The sequence below is a fragment of the Equus przewalskii genome, chromosome 6 (assembly GCF_037783145.1).
Source record: "Equus przewalskii isolate Varuska chromosome 6, EquPr2, whole genome shotgun sequence".
Lineage (NCBI taxonomy): Eukaryota > Metazoa > Chordata > Mammalia > Perissodactyla > Equidae > Equus > Equus przewalskii.
The window spans coordinates 43,240,598-43,257,526 of NC_091836.1; the positions used below are offsets into that span (position 1 = coordinate 43,240,598).

At 45.7% G+C, this 16,929-nt stretch overlaps 1 protein-coding gene across 10 annotated transcripts in view; it reads left to right on the forward strand.

Annotated features, from left to right (window-relative positions):
• The window catches only part of LOC103565181 (beta-galactosidase-1-like protein 2), a 46,669-nt gene that overhangs the window by 12,352 nt on the left and 17,388 nt on the right, over window positions 1-16,929 (forward strand). For 5 of the 10 annotated variants that reach the window (XM_008541156.2, XM_008541158.2, XM_070623528.1 and 2 more), the window contains exons 2-8: window positions 545-592; window positions 1,065-1,262; window positions 2,939-3,007; window positions 3,635-3,730; window positions 5,993-6,101; window positions 13,885-13,977; window positions 16,802-16,883. In XM_008541156.2, coding sequence (XP_008539378.2) covers window positions 545-592; window positions 1,065-1,262; window positions 2,939-3,007; window positions 3,635-3,730; window positions 5,993-6,101; window positions 13,885-13,977; window positions 16,802-16,883 — 695 coding nt within the window. Of the gene's footprint in view, window positions 1-544; window positions 862-1,064; window positions 1,263-2,938; window positions 3,008-3,634; window positions 3,731-5,992; window positions 6,102-13,884; window positions 13,978-16,801; window positions 16,884-16,929 lie in introns of all 10 variants that reach the window. The other 5 variants (XM_008541157.2, XM_070623530.1, XM_070623529.1 and 2 more) reach the window with 2 other exon arrangements.

Consider the following 16,929-nt stretch of genomic DNA (forward strand, 5'->3'; position numbering starts at 1 on the left):
CTTACAAACAGGATATTCTTGTCCTTACTGACTTCTTGGAATGTTGCCAGTCAGGTCTAGTTTGGAAGATAAAGAAAATGACATGCAAGGCAATTCTTCTGAAATGGCTGCTCTGTTTTAATATGGCTCCACTGATGCCATCTTTCACAGCATCAATTAAAATTTGCTTTTACCCCATACTACTCCTGATGTTGTTTTTCTGTCTCCAATTTTCCTAAATTTCCTGGCTGGAAGTTTTCCCATTCTGTAGCTTCTCTTACTAGCTTTTTTTTCATGGCCTTCAGGAGACTGGGAGGAAAAGAGAAAGGGGGAATTTTAGGAGCACTGAGTCACGGGGATCAATTTGAGGGGGCTCACCTTGGCTAGCCCAAGAGGTGCTAAGAGGTGCTTTTTGGGACGAAAACTTTCCAACAGCCCTTTCCACTAGGGCTCTCTGTTGTGCTGGTTTATCTCTTGGCTGACACTTGATCTTCGGATAATAATTAAGACCTGGAGGTTTGGTCAATGAATAGATGCTGTTTCTAACCCAGATACCTCTTTCCAGGTATCTACACCTCGAGCCGGGCAGCTGTGACCGTGAGGTGGCTCAGAGGTACTATTTGAAGTAGTTGCTGTTTGGATGTTTAGTCAAATGGCCTGTAAAATCTGGCCATCTGTCATAGGCACCTATGTGTTGCACCCGCCCCCAACTCCACCCCCCGGGTCCCCAGCGCTAGCAGGCAGCTTCTCAGCCCACTGAGAGCATCATTCCCACGTGCTGTGCGCCCACCTCGTCCTGTCTCCTGTTAGCACCCGGTCTCTGTGTTGAGTGTTGTTTGTCTTGTTCCTGACTGCAGCTCAGCTTGCTCTTCCCCTTGATGAGTGAGTGATGCTGAAGAAAGACTCCTTCGAGGTTGCCTGAGTTGGAGGGTGGGGAGCCTTTTCTGAGTGTCCTGGAAGCAGGCCCTCCTTAGAAAGAAATGCTGAGGGCCTGCCGAGGAGGAGAGGAGGCCCGGCGCCCCTCTGTGCCCTGCTCACTGCCGAAGGCGAGCTCCGGGGCTCCCGACTGCCTTGTCTTGTTGCAGGTTGGACTGGTCTAACCTGACCCGTCCTTGGCTGAGACGCCGCCAGTTAGGGCTGCAGGCGAAAGACCAAAACTTTATGCTGGAGGACTCCACCTTCTGGATCTTCGGGGGCTCTGTGCACTACTTCCGCGTCCCCAAGGAGTACTGGAGGGACCGCTTGCTGAAGATGAAGGCCTGTGGCTTGAACACCCTCACCACGTGAGTGCTGCCCCCACCCCCGTCCCCAGGTAGGGCTCCTCGCCTCTGTGTCCGGGCTGCTTCTGGGAGCCCAGCCTGGGGTCTCCACCATGTCCGGATGGTGAGCCCTGGCAGATCCTAAACCTGAGCAGCCTCTGAAGAGAGTCTTTGAGCCAGGCTCTGTGAGGAAAACTATAGGAGAGGCAAGCAGCCCGAGCCCTCTGCTGGGTGACGGCCAGACAGCCTCCCTCCCTCCTGCTGCCTCCCGCACTCTCATGGGCAGGGCTGGGAAGACAGGACGTGGCTGAAAAGTCTGGAGGAACAGAAAGAGAGGTGCTGCGCAGAAGAATGTAGTGAAGGAGGCGAGGAGGGTAGAGGGGAGATTAAATTATCACATGGAATCTTTTAACAAGCACTCACCCCCCAATTTATACAGCAGATGAGTGTAGTCTTCTTCAAAATAGCCCCTTGAGAGGCTGTCAGCAGTCTCCAGCATTCCTTTCTGGAATCATCTTCAGGGTGCTGCAGCTTTCATCCCAGCCCCCACCACAGTGATCGGCTCGTGGGGGCACTCAGTAGAATGTTGATGTGAAAATCAGTTAAAACATAGGCTCATTTGTGAAAAATCTTGATTGTTTTGTGGGTTTATTTTTCAGAATTTCCGACAGATATTTGGATCCAAGTCTGTGAAATAAAATGGGTTATCTGGCTGGGTTATTCAAATTTCAGGCGATATTGTATGAGTACATATCAAGGACATGGATTTTCTTGGCTGGTTTATGAACTGGCTTTGAAGACAGTTTCTAAAAAGAGTTACAGGAGTGTTCTGAGCTACAACAGCATGGTTGAAACAAGTGTGTATTCTCTAGAAAGATTACTTAAAGGATCCATTTATTTGCATGTGTAGGTTCTGATCCTGGGGTACATTTACATGTTAGAGGACTCCTGAAGCTTGTAGGAATATTGTAGGATAAACCTTGCCTTCTAACAGCAGGGTAATCTATCTTTCCTTAAACACAGAACTCTTGAGTCTGAACTGGAGGCAAGCAAGCCCCGTTCCCTTTGCCTCTGTAACTCTGCAGTTGGAGGGGGCCCACGAGAAGCCGGGGTGGGGGCGAGTCTAGGAGAGGAGCAGCTGTCATTACTGCTATCGTATGTCACTCCTGCCTTCTGCCTCTTGAGTCGGGTCCCTTAAAGAACTTACTTCATTTCTCATCTTCTGTTTAGAGTTACAACCTCTAGTCTGTTACAAGCTTGAAATTCTGGATGCTTCAGTAAAAAATAGGAATGATGATTAAGATTTTTCTCTTACTGTACTTTTAACTGTTTTTCTATGAAGCTACTTCTTTTTCTCCAATGAAGAGAGAGACGGAGAGATGAGGAGGAGGAAGGGGGAGGGGAGCACACACTCACGCTGACCTGAGGTCAGATCCCACACTGCACCCAAGTCTTCTTGGCCTTCTCTCCCTTCTCCTGAGGAGATGAGGTATTAGTCCCCCAGGGACCTGCTCTGGATTCTCAAAGGCTCCTAGATCTCTTCGATTAGTTCTTAGTTCTGGTCCTGCTGTCATTAAGATAATGTTCTTAAGAAATACATCTTCAACAATCATAAGGGGTTTTAGGAATAAAGAAGGTAATCCGGGAGTTGAAGTGGAAGAGATGAAAAGCTCGGCTTGTAACTGTCTGTTCTATTACAGCTATGTTCCATGGAACCTCCATGAGCCAGAAAGAGGAAGATTTGACTTCTCTGGGAACCTGGACCTGGAGTACGTGCTGTTGCTGCTTCTGTGACCTGGCATGGGGTGGGAGGCGGAGAGGTGGCTCCTTGGGTTGGTTAGGAGCCATGGGGGCATCTGGCTCTGCTTGAGAGCCAGAGAGACTGGGCTCTGGGGCCTCGTTCTCAGGACAGTGGGAAAGGCTCTGCAGCCAGCACTTAGACGCTCTGCAGCTGTGAGCCTGTTACCCCCAGGGGTCTCCGCCTGCTTCTTCCGAGCCAGACCTCTCACTGCCTCCCAGAGGTGCCTAATCCCGGGTGTCAGCACCACTCTGCAGTGTGGCCCAGCCCCGCTGACTGGGACAGTGGTTGCCCCCTTAGGGTAGCAAGGCCGTTGGGGTCAGGTTCCCTGGTGGCCTCCCCTGCACCCTGTGTGATGCCCTCCTCCTCATGTCCCCACTGGGGCTGTGCAGATGTCCTGGGCTGGGAGCTGCATGGGAATCCTGCTCTGCTGGGGCTGGGGCTGCAGCCTCTCCTTCCCTCACCCGTCTCCCTGCTTGGAGAGGAAGGCAAGCGAGGGAGAGGTGGGCAGCTGCGCCACGGTGGGCTGTGATGTGTGCTGGGCTCCTCCTCCGCCTGCGTCTGAGGCCGTGAGAGCTGCTGACGTTGACCTCCCTAGGGCCTTTGTCCTGACTGCTGCGGAGATCGGGCTGTGGGTGATTCTGCGTCCAGGCCCCTACATCTGCAGCGAGATTGACCTCGGGGGCTTGCCCAGGTGAGCGGGGCTGTGAGAGGCTCCAGGTGCAGCTTGCATTGGTCCCTGTGCTTATGCAAAACACTAATCACAAACGTAGGTTTAATTTTGCTTTTAAAGTATATTTTTCCATTCCCCAGTGAAGTTCCTTTTTAGAATAAATGGCATCCAAAGGAGGTCATTTTTTTTTTTTTGAGGAAGATTAGCCCTGAGCTAACTGCTGCCAAACCTCCTCTTTTTGCTGAGGAAGACTGGCCCTGAGCTAACATCCGTGCCCATCTTCCTCTGCTTTATATGTGGGACGCCTACCACAGCTGGGTGTGCCAAGCAGTGCCATGTCCGCACCCGGGATCCGAACCGGCGAACCCCTGGGCCGCCAAAGTGGAACGTGCACACTTAACCGCTGTGCCACTGGGCCGGCCCCCTGAAAGGAGGTCATTCTAAGTGTTGTGACAATCATTGCCTTTGTCCAATTCCGTGTGGCTTTTGTCTGGCGAGCCGCGGGAGCAGGGCTGGCCACCCTTAGGCAGTTCGCCTCATCAGGGCTCTGCTGTGGAGCTGGGGCCTCAGTCAGGCTGTGTACCTGCTCTGGACCTCACTGTCCCTGACTGCAAAATGGCCACAATCATGCTCACCCTGTCTGCTTTTAGGGATGTTACGAAGCATCGTTTTCTAAGTCCAAGTATCTTGATAAAGTATAGGAGTAACAAATTACTGTTTTACCTTTTATCTTCAAGCCTCAGGTCCTGTGAATTATCTTAGGATGTGTAGTCTCTGCTGAGGTCAATAGAGTGCTCTGTGGTTAGAGTGGAAATCCAGACCAGGATCACCTGGTACCACATTCCTTCCTCAGCCTCATCATTATTGCCATTAATTTCCAGCAACAAGATTTTCTTATTAATAGGCATAATCTTCCCCATCCTCACAGTGTTCCAGGTGGTTAGACCCCCTCTCCCCCGACCCCGGCCGCCCCAGGAGGGAGGAAGGCTGGTCTTGTTTGTCGTGCCTTCTCCTGTGGGAGCGGCCTCTCGCCACAGCGCAGCCCCAGCCTCAGCCTTGTTTGTTCTGTTTCCAGCGTGACCCAGCCCTTCCCTAGGGGGCACAGGTAGGCCCGTCTCCGTCTCCTCCACCACTGGGGATCACTTCTCTGCCGCTCTGCTGTTCAGCTTGGCAAGTGTGCCTTCCCCAAGCCTGCATACAGCCAGAGTGGCCTCCCCCACACCTGGGGATTAAATCTGTGTGCAGCACTGTCCTCAGGCCCAGCTGCAGCAGGCGCAGCGGAGGACAGGATCTCAGTCTCAGCTCAGAAGTGGTGGGAGCTGCAGCACTCAGACCTCCCTGTGCTGTTCCGTCTGTCCAGGTCCTGGTCGCATCATTCGGCACACCCCGGGGAGGCCAACCTGGGAGCACTGGGAATCAGGCAGGATCTCAGTGGGGAGGACACACCAGGCCTGTTCCATGTGAGATGGAAGGTGGGGTCTAGAGGAAACTGCTCTCTCCTTGTCCACTTTTACCTAACATAAAATGATAATTTTCTGACCCTGTTCAGGACTTCCAAAGCAGGGCAGGAGAAGCATGGGAGCCTTTTGTAAGAAAATATAAGTGTTTTCTCAGAATTTCAAGTGAGAAGGAGAAATACCTTGACTCCAGCTCTGGAACTAATGCTCCATGTTCATCTGGGGAATGTGGTCACCACAGACAGGTTGCAGGAAGAGTTAATCTTGCTCAGCTGAGCTCTGAATCACTGATGCGCGGATGCAAATGCGCGGCCGGCTGTCAGTTTGGAGAGCAGCTGGAGCCCAGGGGAAGCCAGATTAGCCTCTCGGCGTCTGTCTCAGGCTTGTTTTTCTGGGTGACACTGGAAGGTTGCATCTGTGTCCTTCTCCAGTCCCAGTGATTCCTAATCCCTTTGTCTTCACGTGACCCTTTGTAATGAGATCGCAGAGTAAATGCTGGAAGACTGGGCCTGGCGTCCAGTGAAAAGCTTTTCTCCCGCTTGACTGGCAGCCAGACCTAGAGCTGTGAGGCTGGAGGTAAAGCCCCTGCCCGTGCTGGTGTCCTGAGGTAGGAAGCGGTGCTGAGTGCAGGGCCTGGGCTGGGGGCTTTGCTCCTGAGTCAGCTGGAGTAACTTCTGCCTTCCTGGCTGAGCAGAGGTAGTGGGGTGGGAGGGGCCTCCAGACACATTCCCAAGCACCCTGAAGCTGCTGCCTTTCACTCCACCATCCCCTGCCCAGGGCAAACCCACAGACAGTGAAACTAACCCCCCGCCCCTTTTCATTCAAGCTGGTTACTCCAAGACTCTGGCATGAGGCTGAGAACAACGTACAAGGGCTTCACGAATGCAGTGGACCTTTATTTTGATCACCTGATGCCCAGGGTGGTGCCACTCCAGGTAAAAGCAAGCAGCCTCTTTGACCTTCACCTGTCTTCCTGCTGGGAGTAAAGAGGCCAGGTCAGCTCTCAGATCAAGGGGCTCACAGTTCCTTTCAACACGGGACCACATTCTTCCCTGCTGCCTGAGATCCGTCATTGGAGGGGCTTGCAATGGTCGTCTTTTCAGAGCTGCCTGCCTCAGTGTTGGCCTCGGTGGGGCAGTGTGTACCTTGCCCTGCACAGTGCCACAGCTGCACCTCTGGATGCTCTGACGACTGAAAACACCCTCGTGTCCGAGTCGCGGTAGCACAGGGCTCAGCTCTATGCAGAAAGGAGTGGCTATGGGTGGCCCTTGCCTGTAAGACAGCAGGACTTCTTACAACTATAAAATTACAATTGATGGCTTTTTAAGGTACATCCTTCTGCCAAAAAGGTCCTGCATGGTACACATTTATTATTCAAAACATATGTATTAAAATAAATTTTTGTGAGAAAGTATCTTAACATTGCATGTAATAATTGGAAGCAATAAAAAGGCAGAAATGGGAATAATTAACCCAATTGCTTGTGTAAAAACAAGAACAGCGACACTGAGAAATTAGTATACATCAGTACAAATTGCTCTCAGTCAATGGTTTGGAATATTCACAGCATGCATAGATGCGAGGAACTCTTTGATCATTTGTGGGGCAGGCAAATAAAACACAGGACACTCAGTTAAATTTGAATTTCAGATAAACATGGAATAGTTTTTTTAGTATAAATAAGTCCCAGGTATTGCATGGGACATACTTACATTAAAAAATATTCGTGTATATATAAAATTATTTATTGTAAATTCAAGTATAACTGGATGTCTTGTGTTTTTATTTACTCAATCTGGCAGCCCTAATTACGAAAGAAGCAAGAAGCTAGGAAATTATGGGCCTAGATTTTTGCAGGGAAGTTGGGGTTGCCCAGATGCTTCAGTGGGCTGTGGTGGGTTGGGTGGTGGAGGTCGGGGTGGGGTGGTAGGGAAGCCCATGCCATGTCCGTGCCAGGAATATGGGTCAGGGGTTTCCTTAAACATGGAAATGGCATACCAAACCTATGAAAACAATTTTTTTTTTCTGGGTATAACATCATTTTATTTTTTATTGTGATAGAATATACATAAAATTTACCATTTTTAACCATTTTTAAATGTACAGTTCAGTGGCATTAAGTACATTCGGGTTGTTGTGCAAACATCACCACCATCCGTCTCAGGAATTTTTTCTTTTTCCCAAATTGAAACTCTGTCCCCATTAAACACTACCTCTCCCTCCCGTCTCTATGGCCCCTGGTGGCCACCATTCTACTTTCTCTCTCTCGATCTGACCACTCCAGGACCTCATATAAGTGGAATCAAACAGTTTTTTTGTCCCTTTGTGACTGGCTTCTTTCCCTTAGCATAATAGCCTCAAGATTCATCCGTTTTATAGCATCTGTCAGAATTTCCTTTTTAAGGCTGAATAATATTCCATTGTCTGCATGTACCACATTTTGGTTATGCATCCATTCATCAATGGACAGTTAGGTTGCTTTTGGCTATTGTGAATAATGCTGCTGTGAACATGGGTGTACAAATATCTGTTTGAGTCCCTGTTTTCACTTTTTTGGATATATTCTCAGAAGTGGTATTGCTGGATTATATGGTTAGTCTGTATTTAATTTTTTGAGGAACTGCCATACATTTTCCACAGCTGCAGCATTCTATATTCCCATGGGCCGTGCACAAAGTTCCAGTTTCTCAGCATCGTGGCCCACACTTGTTTTCTGTTTATTTGGTAAAAGTCATCCTAATGGTTGTGAGGTTAGATATCTCATTGTGGTTTTGGTTTGAATTCCCTAATGATTAGCGATGTGGAGTATTTTTTCATGTCTTTACTGGCCATCTCTGTATCTTCTTTGGAGAAATATCTTTAAGTTCTTTGCTCATTTTTTAATCGGGTTGTTTGTGTTTTGTTGATGTTGAGTTGTAGGAGTTCTTTACACATTCTGGATGTCAGTCTCTTATCAGATACATGATTTGCAGATATTTTCTCCCAATTCCAAGGGTTGCCTTTTCACTCTTGTTGATTGTGTCCTTTCACGCATAGAAGTTTTTAAAGTCCAACATATCTGTTTTTTCTTTTGTTGCCTTTGCTTTTTGTTCCATGTCCAAGAAATCATTGCCAAATCCAGTGTCATGAAGCTTCTCTCCTATGTTTTCTTCTAAGGGTGTTCTAGTGTTACCTCTTATGTTTAGGTTTATGATCTGTTTTGAGTTAATTTTTGTATATGGTGTAAAGTAACAGTCCACCTTCGTTCTTTTGTATGTGGATATCCAGTTTTCTCACCACCATTAGTTGAAGACAGCTGTTCTTTTCCCATTGAATAGTCTTGGCACCCTCATTGCCAATCATTTGACCATAGTTGTGAGAGTTTATTCTTTGGCCTCTATTCTGTTCTGTTGGTCTATATGTCTGTCTTCACGTCACTACTCCACTGTTTGGTTACCGAAGCTTTGTAGTAAGTTTTGAAATCAGGAAGTGTGAGACCTCCAACAATGTTCCCAACGTTGTTTTGGCTATTCGAGGTCCCTTGAGATTCTATATGGATTTTAGGTAGGATTTTTCTTTCTTTTTTTTCTGTTTTTAGGAAGATTAGCCCTTAGCTAACATCTGCCGCCAATCCTCCTCTTTTTGCTGAGGAAGACTGGCCCTGAGCTCACATCCATGTCCATCTTTCTCTACTTTGTATGTGGGATGCCTACCAAAGCATGGCTTGACAAGTGGTGCTAGGTCCGCACCTGGGATCTGAACCGACGAACCCCGGGCCACCAAAGCAGAACGTACGAACTTTACCGCTGCGCCACTGGGCTGGCCCTCGGATTTTTGTATTTCTGCAGAAACATCGTTGAAATTTTGATAGGGATTGCATTGACTCTGTGGATCACTTTGGGTAGCACTGACATCTTACCACTATTAAATCTTTCAATCTATGAACACAGGATGCCTTTCCATTTACTGGTGTCTTCTTTAATTTCTCTCAGCAGTGTTTTGTAGTTTTCAATGTAGAAGTATTTTATGTCATTGATTAAATTTATCCCTAAATATTTTAAGCTTTTTGATGCTATTGTAAATAGAATTGTTCATTGGTAGTGTATAGAAACAGAATTAAATTTTTTGTGCACTGATTTTGTTTCCTGCAAATTTGCTGAATTTGTTTATTAGTGCTATTAGTTTTTTTGTGGAATCTTTATGATTTTCTACGTATAAGATCTGCAAACACAGATAATTTTACTTCTTCCTTTCCAATTTGAATGCCTTTATTTTTTTGCCTAACTCCTCTGGCTAAAACTTTCAATACTATGTTGAATAGAAGTGGCGAAAGCAGGAATCCTTGTCTTTTTCTTAATCGTAGAGGAAAGGCTTTCAATCTTTCACCATTGAGTGTGAGATTGGCTGTGTGTGGACTTTTCATATATAGCTTTTATTATCTTGAGATAGTTTTCTTCTATTCCTAGTTTGTTGAGTGTTTTTAGTATGAAAGCAAGTTGAATTTTGTCAAATCTTTTTATGTGTCAGTTGTGATGATCCTGTGCTATTTTTCCTTTATTTTGTTGATGTGTATCACATTGATTTTCATTGAGTTGTCCTTGCATTCAGGAATAAATCCCACTTGTTCATGGTGTATAATCTTTTTAATATTGTTGAATTCAGTTTGCTAGTGTTTTGTTGAAGATTTTTGCGTCAGTGTTCATCAGGGATGTTGGTCTGTGGTTTTCTTCTATGTAGAGTCTTTTTCTAGCTTTGGTAATACTTCATGGAATGAGTTTGGAAGTGTTCCCTCTTTTTTGATTTTTCTTGCAAGAGTTAGAGAAGGATTGGTGTCAATCTCCTTACTAGTTACAGATCTATTTGGATTTTTTGTTTCTTCATGATTCAGTCTTGGCATGTTGTGTGTTTCTAGAATTTGTTTATTTCATCTAGGTTATTCAATTTGTTGGCATACAATTTTTCATATTCCTCTCTTATAATTCTTTTTATTCCTATGAAATTGGTAGCAACACCTCCTGTTTTGTTTTTGATTTTTAGTTATTTGAATATTTTCTCTTCTTTGTTAATCTAACTAAAGGTTTATCAACTTTGTTGATCTTTTCAAAGAACCAACTCTTGGTTTTTCTGATTTTTCTCTATTGTTTTTCTAGTCTCTGTTTTTATTCTGCTCTAATCTTTATTACTTTATTTCTTCTGCTATGTTTGGGTTTAGTCTGTTTCTCTTTTTCTAGTTTCTTAAGATGAAAAGTTAGCTTGTTGACTTGAGACCTTTCTTCTTTAATGTGTTTACAATTATAAATTTCCCTCTTAGCACTGCTTTCACTGTATCCTGTAAGTTTGTTTTGTTGTGTTTTCATTTTCATTTGTCTCAATATATTTTCTAATTTCCCTGTGATTGCTTCTTTGAGTCACTGGTTTTTTAAGAGTGTGTTGTTTGATTTCCACATATTTGTGAATTTTTCAGTTTTCTTTCTGCTGCTGGTTTTTAGTTTCCTTATATTGTGATTGGAAAAGATACTTTGACTTCAATCTTTTAAAACATTTATTAAAACTTGTTTTGTGGCCTAACATATGGTCTATCCTGGAGACTATTCTGTGTGCACTGGAGAAAAGTGTGCATCGTGCTGTTGTTGGATGGAGTGTTCTATATGTATTTGCTAGGTCACATTGGCCTGCAACGTTGTGCAAGTCCTGTGTTTCCTGATGGATCATCTGTCTGGTTGTTTTATCTATTATTGAAAATGGGATATTGAAGTCTCCCTCTATTACTATAGAGATGTCTTTTTTCTCTTCAGTTCTTTGAATATTTTCTTCATATATTTTGGTACTTTGGTGTTCGATGCATATATGTTTATAATTGTTATATCTTCTAAATTGACCCTTTTATCCTTATGTATAATATATATTATGTATTTATGTGTATATAAAATGTAATGCCCTTTGTCTCTTCTATCAGTTTTGACTTACAGGCTGTTTTGTTTGCTCTTAGTGCAGTCATCCCTGCTCCCCTTTGGTTACTGTTGCACAGAATAGCTTTTTCCAGCCTTTCACTTTCAACTCATGTGTGTCCTTAGCTCTAGAGTGAGTGTCTTGTGGACAGCATATGGTTGGATACTGTTTATTTGTCCATTCTGCAAATCTGCTTGTGGTTGGAGAGTTTAACACATTTACATTTGAAGTAATTACTGATAGGGAAGCATTTGCTTTTGCCATTTTGTTATTTGTTTTCCGTATGTCTTGCCATATTTTTCTCCCTCATCTCCTCCATTACTGCCTTCCTTTGTATTTAGTTGATTTTCATAGTGACAAGCTCTGTTCCCTTTTCATCTCCTTTTGTGTATAGTCTATAGATGTTTTTGTTGTGGTTACCAGGGGGATTACATATACTGTCCAAAAGTTATGACATTCTATCTTCTTTTTTTTTTTTTTTAAAGATTTTACCTTTCTCCTTTTTCTCCCCAAAGCCCCCCAGTACACAGCTGCATATTCTTCGTTGTGGGTCCTTCTAGTCGTGGCATGTGGGACGCTGCCCCAGCGTGGCTCGATGAGCAGTGCCATGTCCGCGCCCAGGACCCGAACCAATGAAACACTGGGCCGCCTGCAGCGGAGCGCGCAAACTCAACCACTCAGCCACAGGGCCAGCCCCTATGACATTCTATCTTATATTGATACTAGCTTAACTTCGATCGCATATAAAATCTCTACTCCTTTATAGCTCCTTTCCCCCTTTATGTTATTGATGTCACAAATTACATCTTTAAATATTGTGTACCTATGAATATAGATTTATAATTATTTTATGCATTTGTCTTTTAAATCCTCTAAAAAATAGGAGGCAGAGTTATGAACTAATATTGTAATAACACTGGTTTTTACATATTTACTTTACCAGAGAACTTTCATATGCCTTTCATGTCAATGCGAGGGACTCCATCTAACATTTCTTGTAGGGCAAGTTTAGTGGTAAGGAACACCTTCTGCTTTTATTTGTGTGAGAATGTCTTAATTTCTTCCTTGTTTTTAAAGGACAGTTTTGCTGGATTTGGAATTCTCAATTGTTAGTTTTTCTCCTTCAGCAGTTTGTGTCATCTCACTGCCTCAGTTCTGCAAGGTTTCTGGGAAGACATCCACTGATAGTCTTTACTGGGGGTCTTTGCAAGTCACGTTTTCCTTTGGTTCCTTTCAAGAATCTCTTCGTCTTTGTCTTTTGACAGTTTGGTTATAGTGTGTCGTGGTGTGGGTCTCTGGGTTAAAGCTACTTGGAGTTCATTGAAGCTTCTTGGACTTGTATATCTGTGTTTCCTCAAATTTGAGAGGTTTTCTGCCATGATTTCTTCAAATAATCTCTCTGCTTTTTTCTTTCTTCTCCTTTGGGGTTCCCATAATGAGTTTGTCTACTTAGTGATGTTGCATAAGTCCCTCAGACTCTGTTCACTTTTCTTTATTCTTTTTTCTCCTTAGATTCAATAATTTAAAATGACTCTGTCCAAGTTCACCCATTCTTTCTTCTGCTTGTTTGAATCCGTGGTTGAACTGCTATGGTGAAATTTTCTATTTAGATGCTGTAGTTTTTAGCTCCAGAATTTCTGTTTAGTTCTGTTTTGTGGTTTCTGTCTCTATTGCTATTCTGATTTTGCTCATGTATCCTTTTCTTGAGGCTTTGTCCGTGTTTTTCTTTAGCTCTTTGAGCATATTTGTGACAGTTGTTTTAAAATCTTCGTCTAGTAAGTCTACTGAGTGCATTTCTTTATAGGCTGTGTCTGGCGACAGATTTTGTTGCTGTAAATGGGCCCTACTTCTCTATGTCTTACACGCCTTGTGCTCTTGTTGAAAATGGGGCATTTGACATAGTGGTCACCGCCCCCAGTCTTTGTGGGCTGGCAGGGAGCACCTTCACTGTGTAGCAGGCTCTGAGCCTTGAGATCGGCCCAAAGTGAAGGCTTAAGATCTTCTCAGATATTTTTGGGTATGTGTCCTGTCTGGTCTGTGTGTGTGCTTTTTTTTTTTTTTCCTCCCAATTTCCCTCGACTGCTTTTACATGTTTTAATTTCCCAAAGAGTCTCATTCCACCTTTTTCTTGTGGCCTTAGATGTTCTATTATATTCCTCTGCCTGTAGTCCCTTGCCCTGAGGCACCCATGGGTCTGTAATCCCTCGGAAGTTTTCACATGCAGCTTCCAGGCTGAGGTCCAAACTATGCCAACATTTCCTGTCTGAGCTCTAATTCAAATGAGACACAAACTAGTTCACTGGGCAGCCCAAAGGTAGCCCAGAACATTTCAAACAAGTTCTGTTTTGCTCTTTCTGTCCTGAGGGAGGGAACTGGTAATTGGGGTGCTTCTTTCTGACTATGCCATGCTATGCCGGTGGGCAGAGCGTGACAGGAGAGTGAAAACACCATGAAATCTGCTACCATTTTGAATGTGTCTTTTTCTTGATTGGGTATTCACTTGTTTGCTCAAATGTTTGACTGTTTTCCAGACCTCCTGTAAAGTTACTTTAGTCATTAGGTGGTTTATTTGATGTTTCTGTAGGGGAACAGGGCCTGGAGCTTCCTACTGCACGTCATACTGATGTCATTCTCAATTATATACCAAACCTTTTGAGACTTTTGCTTTTAAATGGAATGTTTTGCTAGTAAAACATGGTGGTGTAAAACACTGGTGATAAGTGTGTTGAAATTAGATAATATAGTTCCCACTACAAACTCAGCTTCTGATTGCTTATCTCTTTTCCCCAGTACAAGCATGGAGGACCCATCATTGCTGTGCAGGTGGAGAATGAATATGGTTCCTATAACAAAGACCCCACCTACATGCCTTACATCAAGAAAGTAAGAATCAATTCAGTTCATTTCTTCGTATTGCTTCCTCTGGAATGTATTATGGGCTATGGTGTGACATGGGGGTCTAATACTTTTCTCATATTAATACCATGTCTCCCAGCACCATTTATTAATTAGTGAATCCTTTTTCCATACTTTCATTTCAACAGGGCTGTCACTTATTTACCCTATGTTCATGGAGTTTATTTGGGGATTGCAGTACACATGTGGTGTTGCAGGGGCTGAGGATAGAGGAATTGACTGAATTGAGTGGTGATTAGAGAAGTCTTCCTGGAGAGGCTGCTCTCATTCCAGCATCTAAAGTAGCGGTTCCCAGCTTTGGCTGCACGTTGGCTTCATCTGGGGAATTTTTAAAAATCCCTATGCCAAGATCATATACCATACCAGTTAAATAAGAATCTCTGGGGTGATACTTTGACATCTGATTCCAATGTGTGGGTTAGGTTGAGAACCACTGATTTAATATTTGGCAAATGAGGGATGGGCAGGGCTTGAACAGGCTAATACTCAGATCTGGTTTCTTAGTAGCTGAGACTTTGAACAAATGCCTTAATTTTTCTAAAGCTCCATTTTCTCTTCTCTGGAGTGGGACTAAAGAGAATATTTGCCTCTCTGAATTGTGTGTCTATGTGAGGTCCCATAATAGGCTCAGTGCTGTTCTAGACATATAATAAGTCAATAAATGAGACCATGACAGAATCATTGGCATTGGTTTTGGAGTACTTAGAAGAGTTGGCCATGGTGTGAGCTGAGGAAATGTTAAGTGGCCTCAGTGAATTTATTTAATTAAAGCCGCTTCAGCTTTGGCCCTCGATGTCCTAGGCAGCATCCCATCTGCTGTCACAGGCAGATTCATTTTCCATCTGGAAGTTACTTCAGTCTCTACAGAGGGGTAGACCGAGGCTCAAGCGCTTCAGCCTCTAGGTTCTTATCTGCTCGTCCCCCTTCTCCTGCGGTGCAGAACGCCCCTGCGCAGGGAGCAGGGCTCTCTCTAGGAAGTGTGGCATTCCTGAAGCTGAAAGGGGAGAGTTCAGTCCTGACAGTCGAGTCCAGCCACAGCCTGGGCTACGTCACCCCTGCAGCTTCCTCTTTGTCTCTGAATCAGCTCGAAAGGTCTCAGCCAGGGCATGGGGCAGGGCAGCTTCTCCGGCTCCACCTCGGCCTCTCAGTCTGTCTCTTGAGTGCTGGAGCTTCTCCAGCAAGTGCTGACTGAATTACTGAGCTGCAGAGGAGGAGCGCTCCCCTGATGGGAGGAGAGGAGAGTGTAGCCCCTTCTGTGACCGGTCCTGCTCAGTCACACCTCCCTGGCATCTGGGAAAGGTATCTGTGTGTGACACATGTGGACACTGAGAAGCCCCAGTGCCCAGCGTCTGTCACACTGAAGCTCTTGGGAGCATCCCCCTGAGCTGCCATGCAGCTGTTCCTGGGCTGTTGTGGACATGTGGACACCGTCAGCATAGGACGACACTGGGCCAGTCACCTCATCTTTCTGAGCCTTAGTTTCATCATGTGCATGATGGAGACAAGAATGCCTTTCTCTGAGTTGACTGTGGGAATGTGGAGGGATAACAGGCACCAGGCCCTTGGCTGGTCACTGGTGCTCATCCCTTACAGTGTGCAGTCAGTAAATGAACGCCTGTGCAAAGTCCAGTGAGACTAGTACAGCTGTAAAAGTTGGCCATTGTCCCTGTTTGCACCCTCCCAGCCCACGTGAGGCTTTCCACATAGGGCAGGAACCTAAGCAGTGTTTGTTAGATGCCAGTGAGTGACTGGTTGGAGAGCTGTGAGGTGGTGGACCTCACCTTGCCTGACAGATTAAACTACAGCTTCTGGTGTCCCTGAGAATTGGACCCTGTTCTTTCCTCACCAGCATCCAGGGGCAGACGGGAGCTTTGTTCCCCCACTGGATCACCTCTCTGCCTCCCCTATTTCCAAAAGAATCTAGTTGAAATAAGCAGTCTTGTCATAATATACGTAGGGAAAATGATAGGAAAGTACCCCTTGCTGGGGCTTTTGATCCAAAAGAGCCCACAGCCCCAGAGCAGAGCCTTTGAATGGTGACAGACTGGGCTCAGGTCCATCTGCCATCAGCTCTGATTCCCACAGCACTTCTGCAAGCCTCTCTGAGGCTCTTCATGTGTACACTTAGGATGCTGCCTGTGAAGACTGAATAGGGTGGTCTGTGCGCAGTGGCACGGCAGTCCTGCCCATAGCTATGCGCCGTTGTCCTGAATGGTGAGGCGCATTACCCCCACACAGCGTGTTCCTTGCATGTCTTCATCGTCAGATTCTCTGCCTTCACGGGGTACTTCCTGTTCTACTGGGCCTGCGCCGGCACCATGGGCATGTGACTGTGGTGTGGCTGTTGACCAGAGCCTAGCCTGGTGTGGGGAAGGGAGGGGCTGCTTGTTTCTGGTGCGGGTGAAGGGGGAGCTGCCCTGGAGGCCTGACCCACTCCCGGAGCCCTCCTGTCAGTGGCTCGGTGACAGCATGGCCCCTGGCCTTCTGAGCTGGCCTCTGAGCAGACCCCTCTAGGAGCAGCACACTAGCCAGACCCAGCATCTTGCCAGATTGGCAGTAGCTAAGGGCTGCCAGAGCCTGACGGCCTTGCCCCTGCCGCTGTAATTCAGGCTGATTGGAGCTTTGTCGAACATGGCGGGCACAGACAAGGTGGTTTTCTCTCCATTCTCTGCAGAGAAAGAAATGCTTTATTTTGAATCTCTCCCCTTTCTCTTCTGGCTGCTGCAGTCCCAGTGTGGGGCCAGCAGAAGCTGTGAGGAGTGGCAGACTTTGAACTCTTTTATCCCCACAGGCTTTGGAGGACCGAGGTATTGAGGAACTGCTCTTGACTTCGGACAACAAGGACGGCCTGAGCAGTGGAGCTGTTGATGGAGGTGCCTTCATGGGGCCACGCAGGGCCAGGGGGTAGTTCCCTGGCCT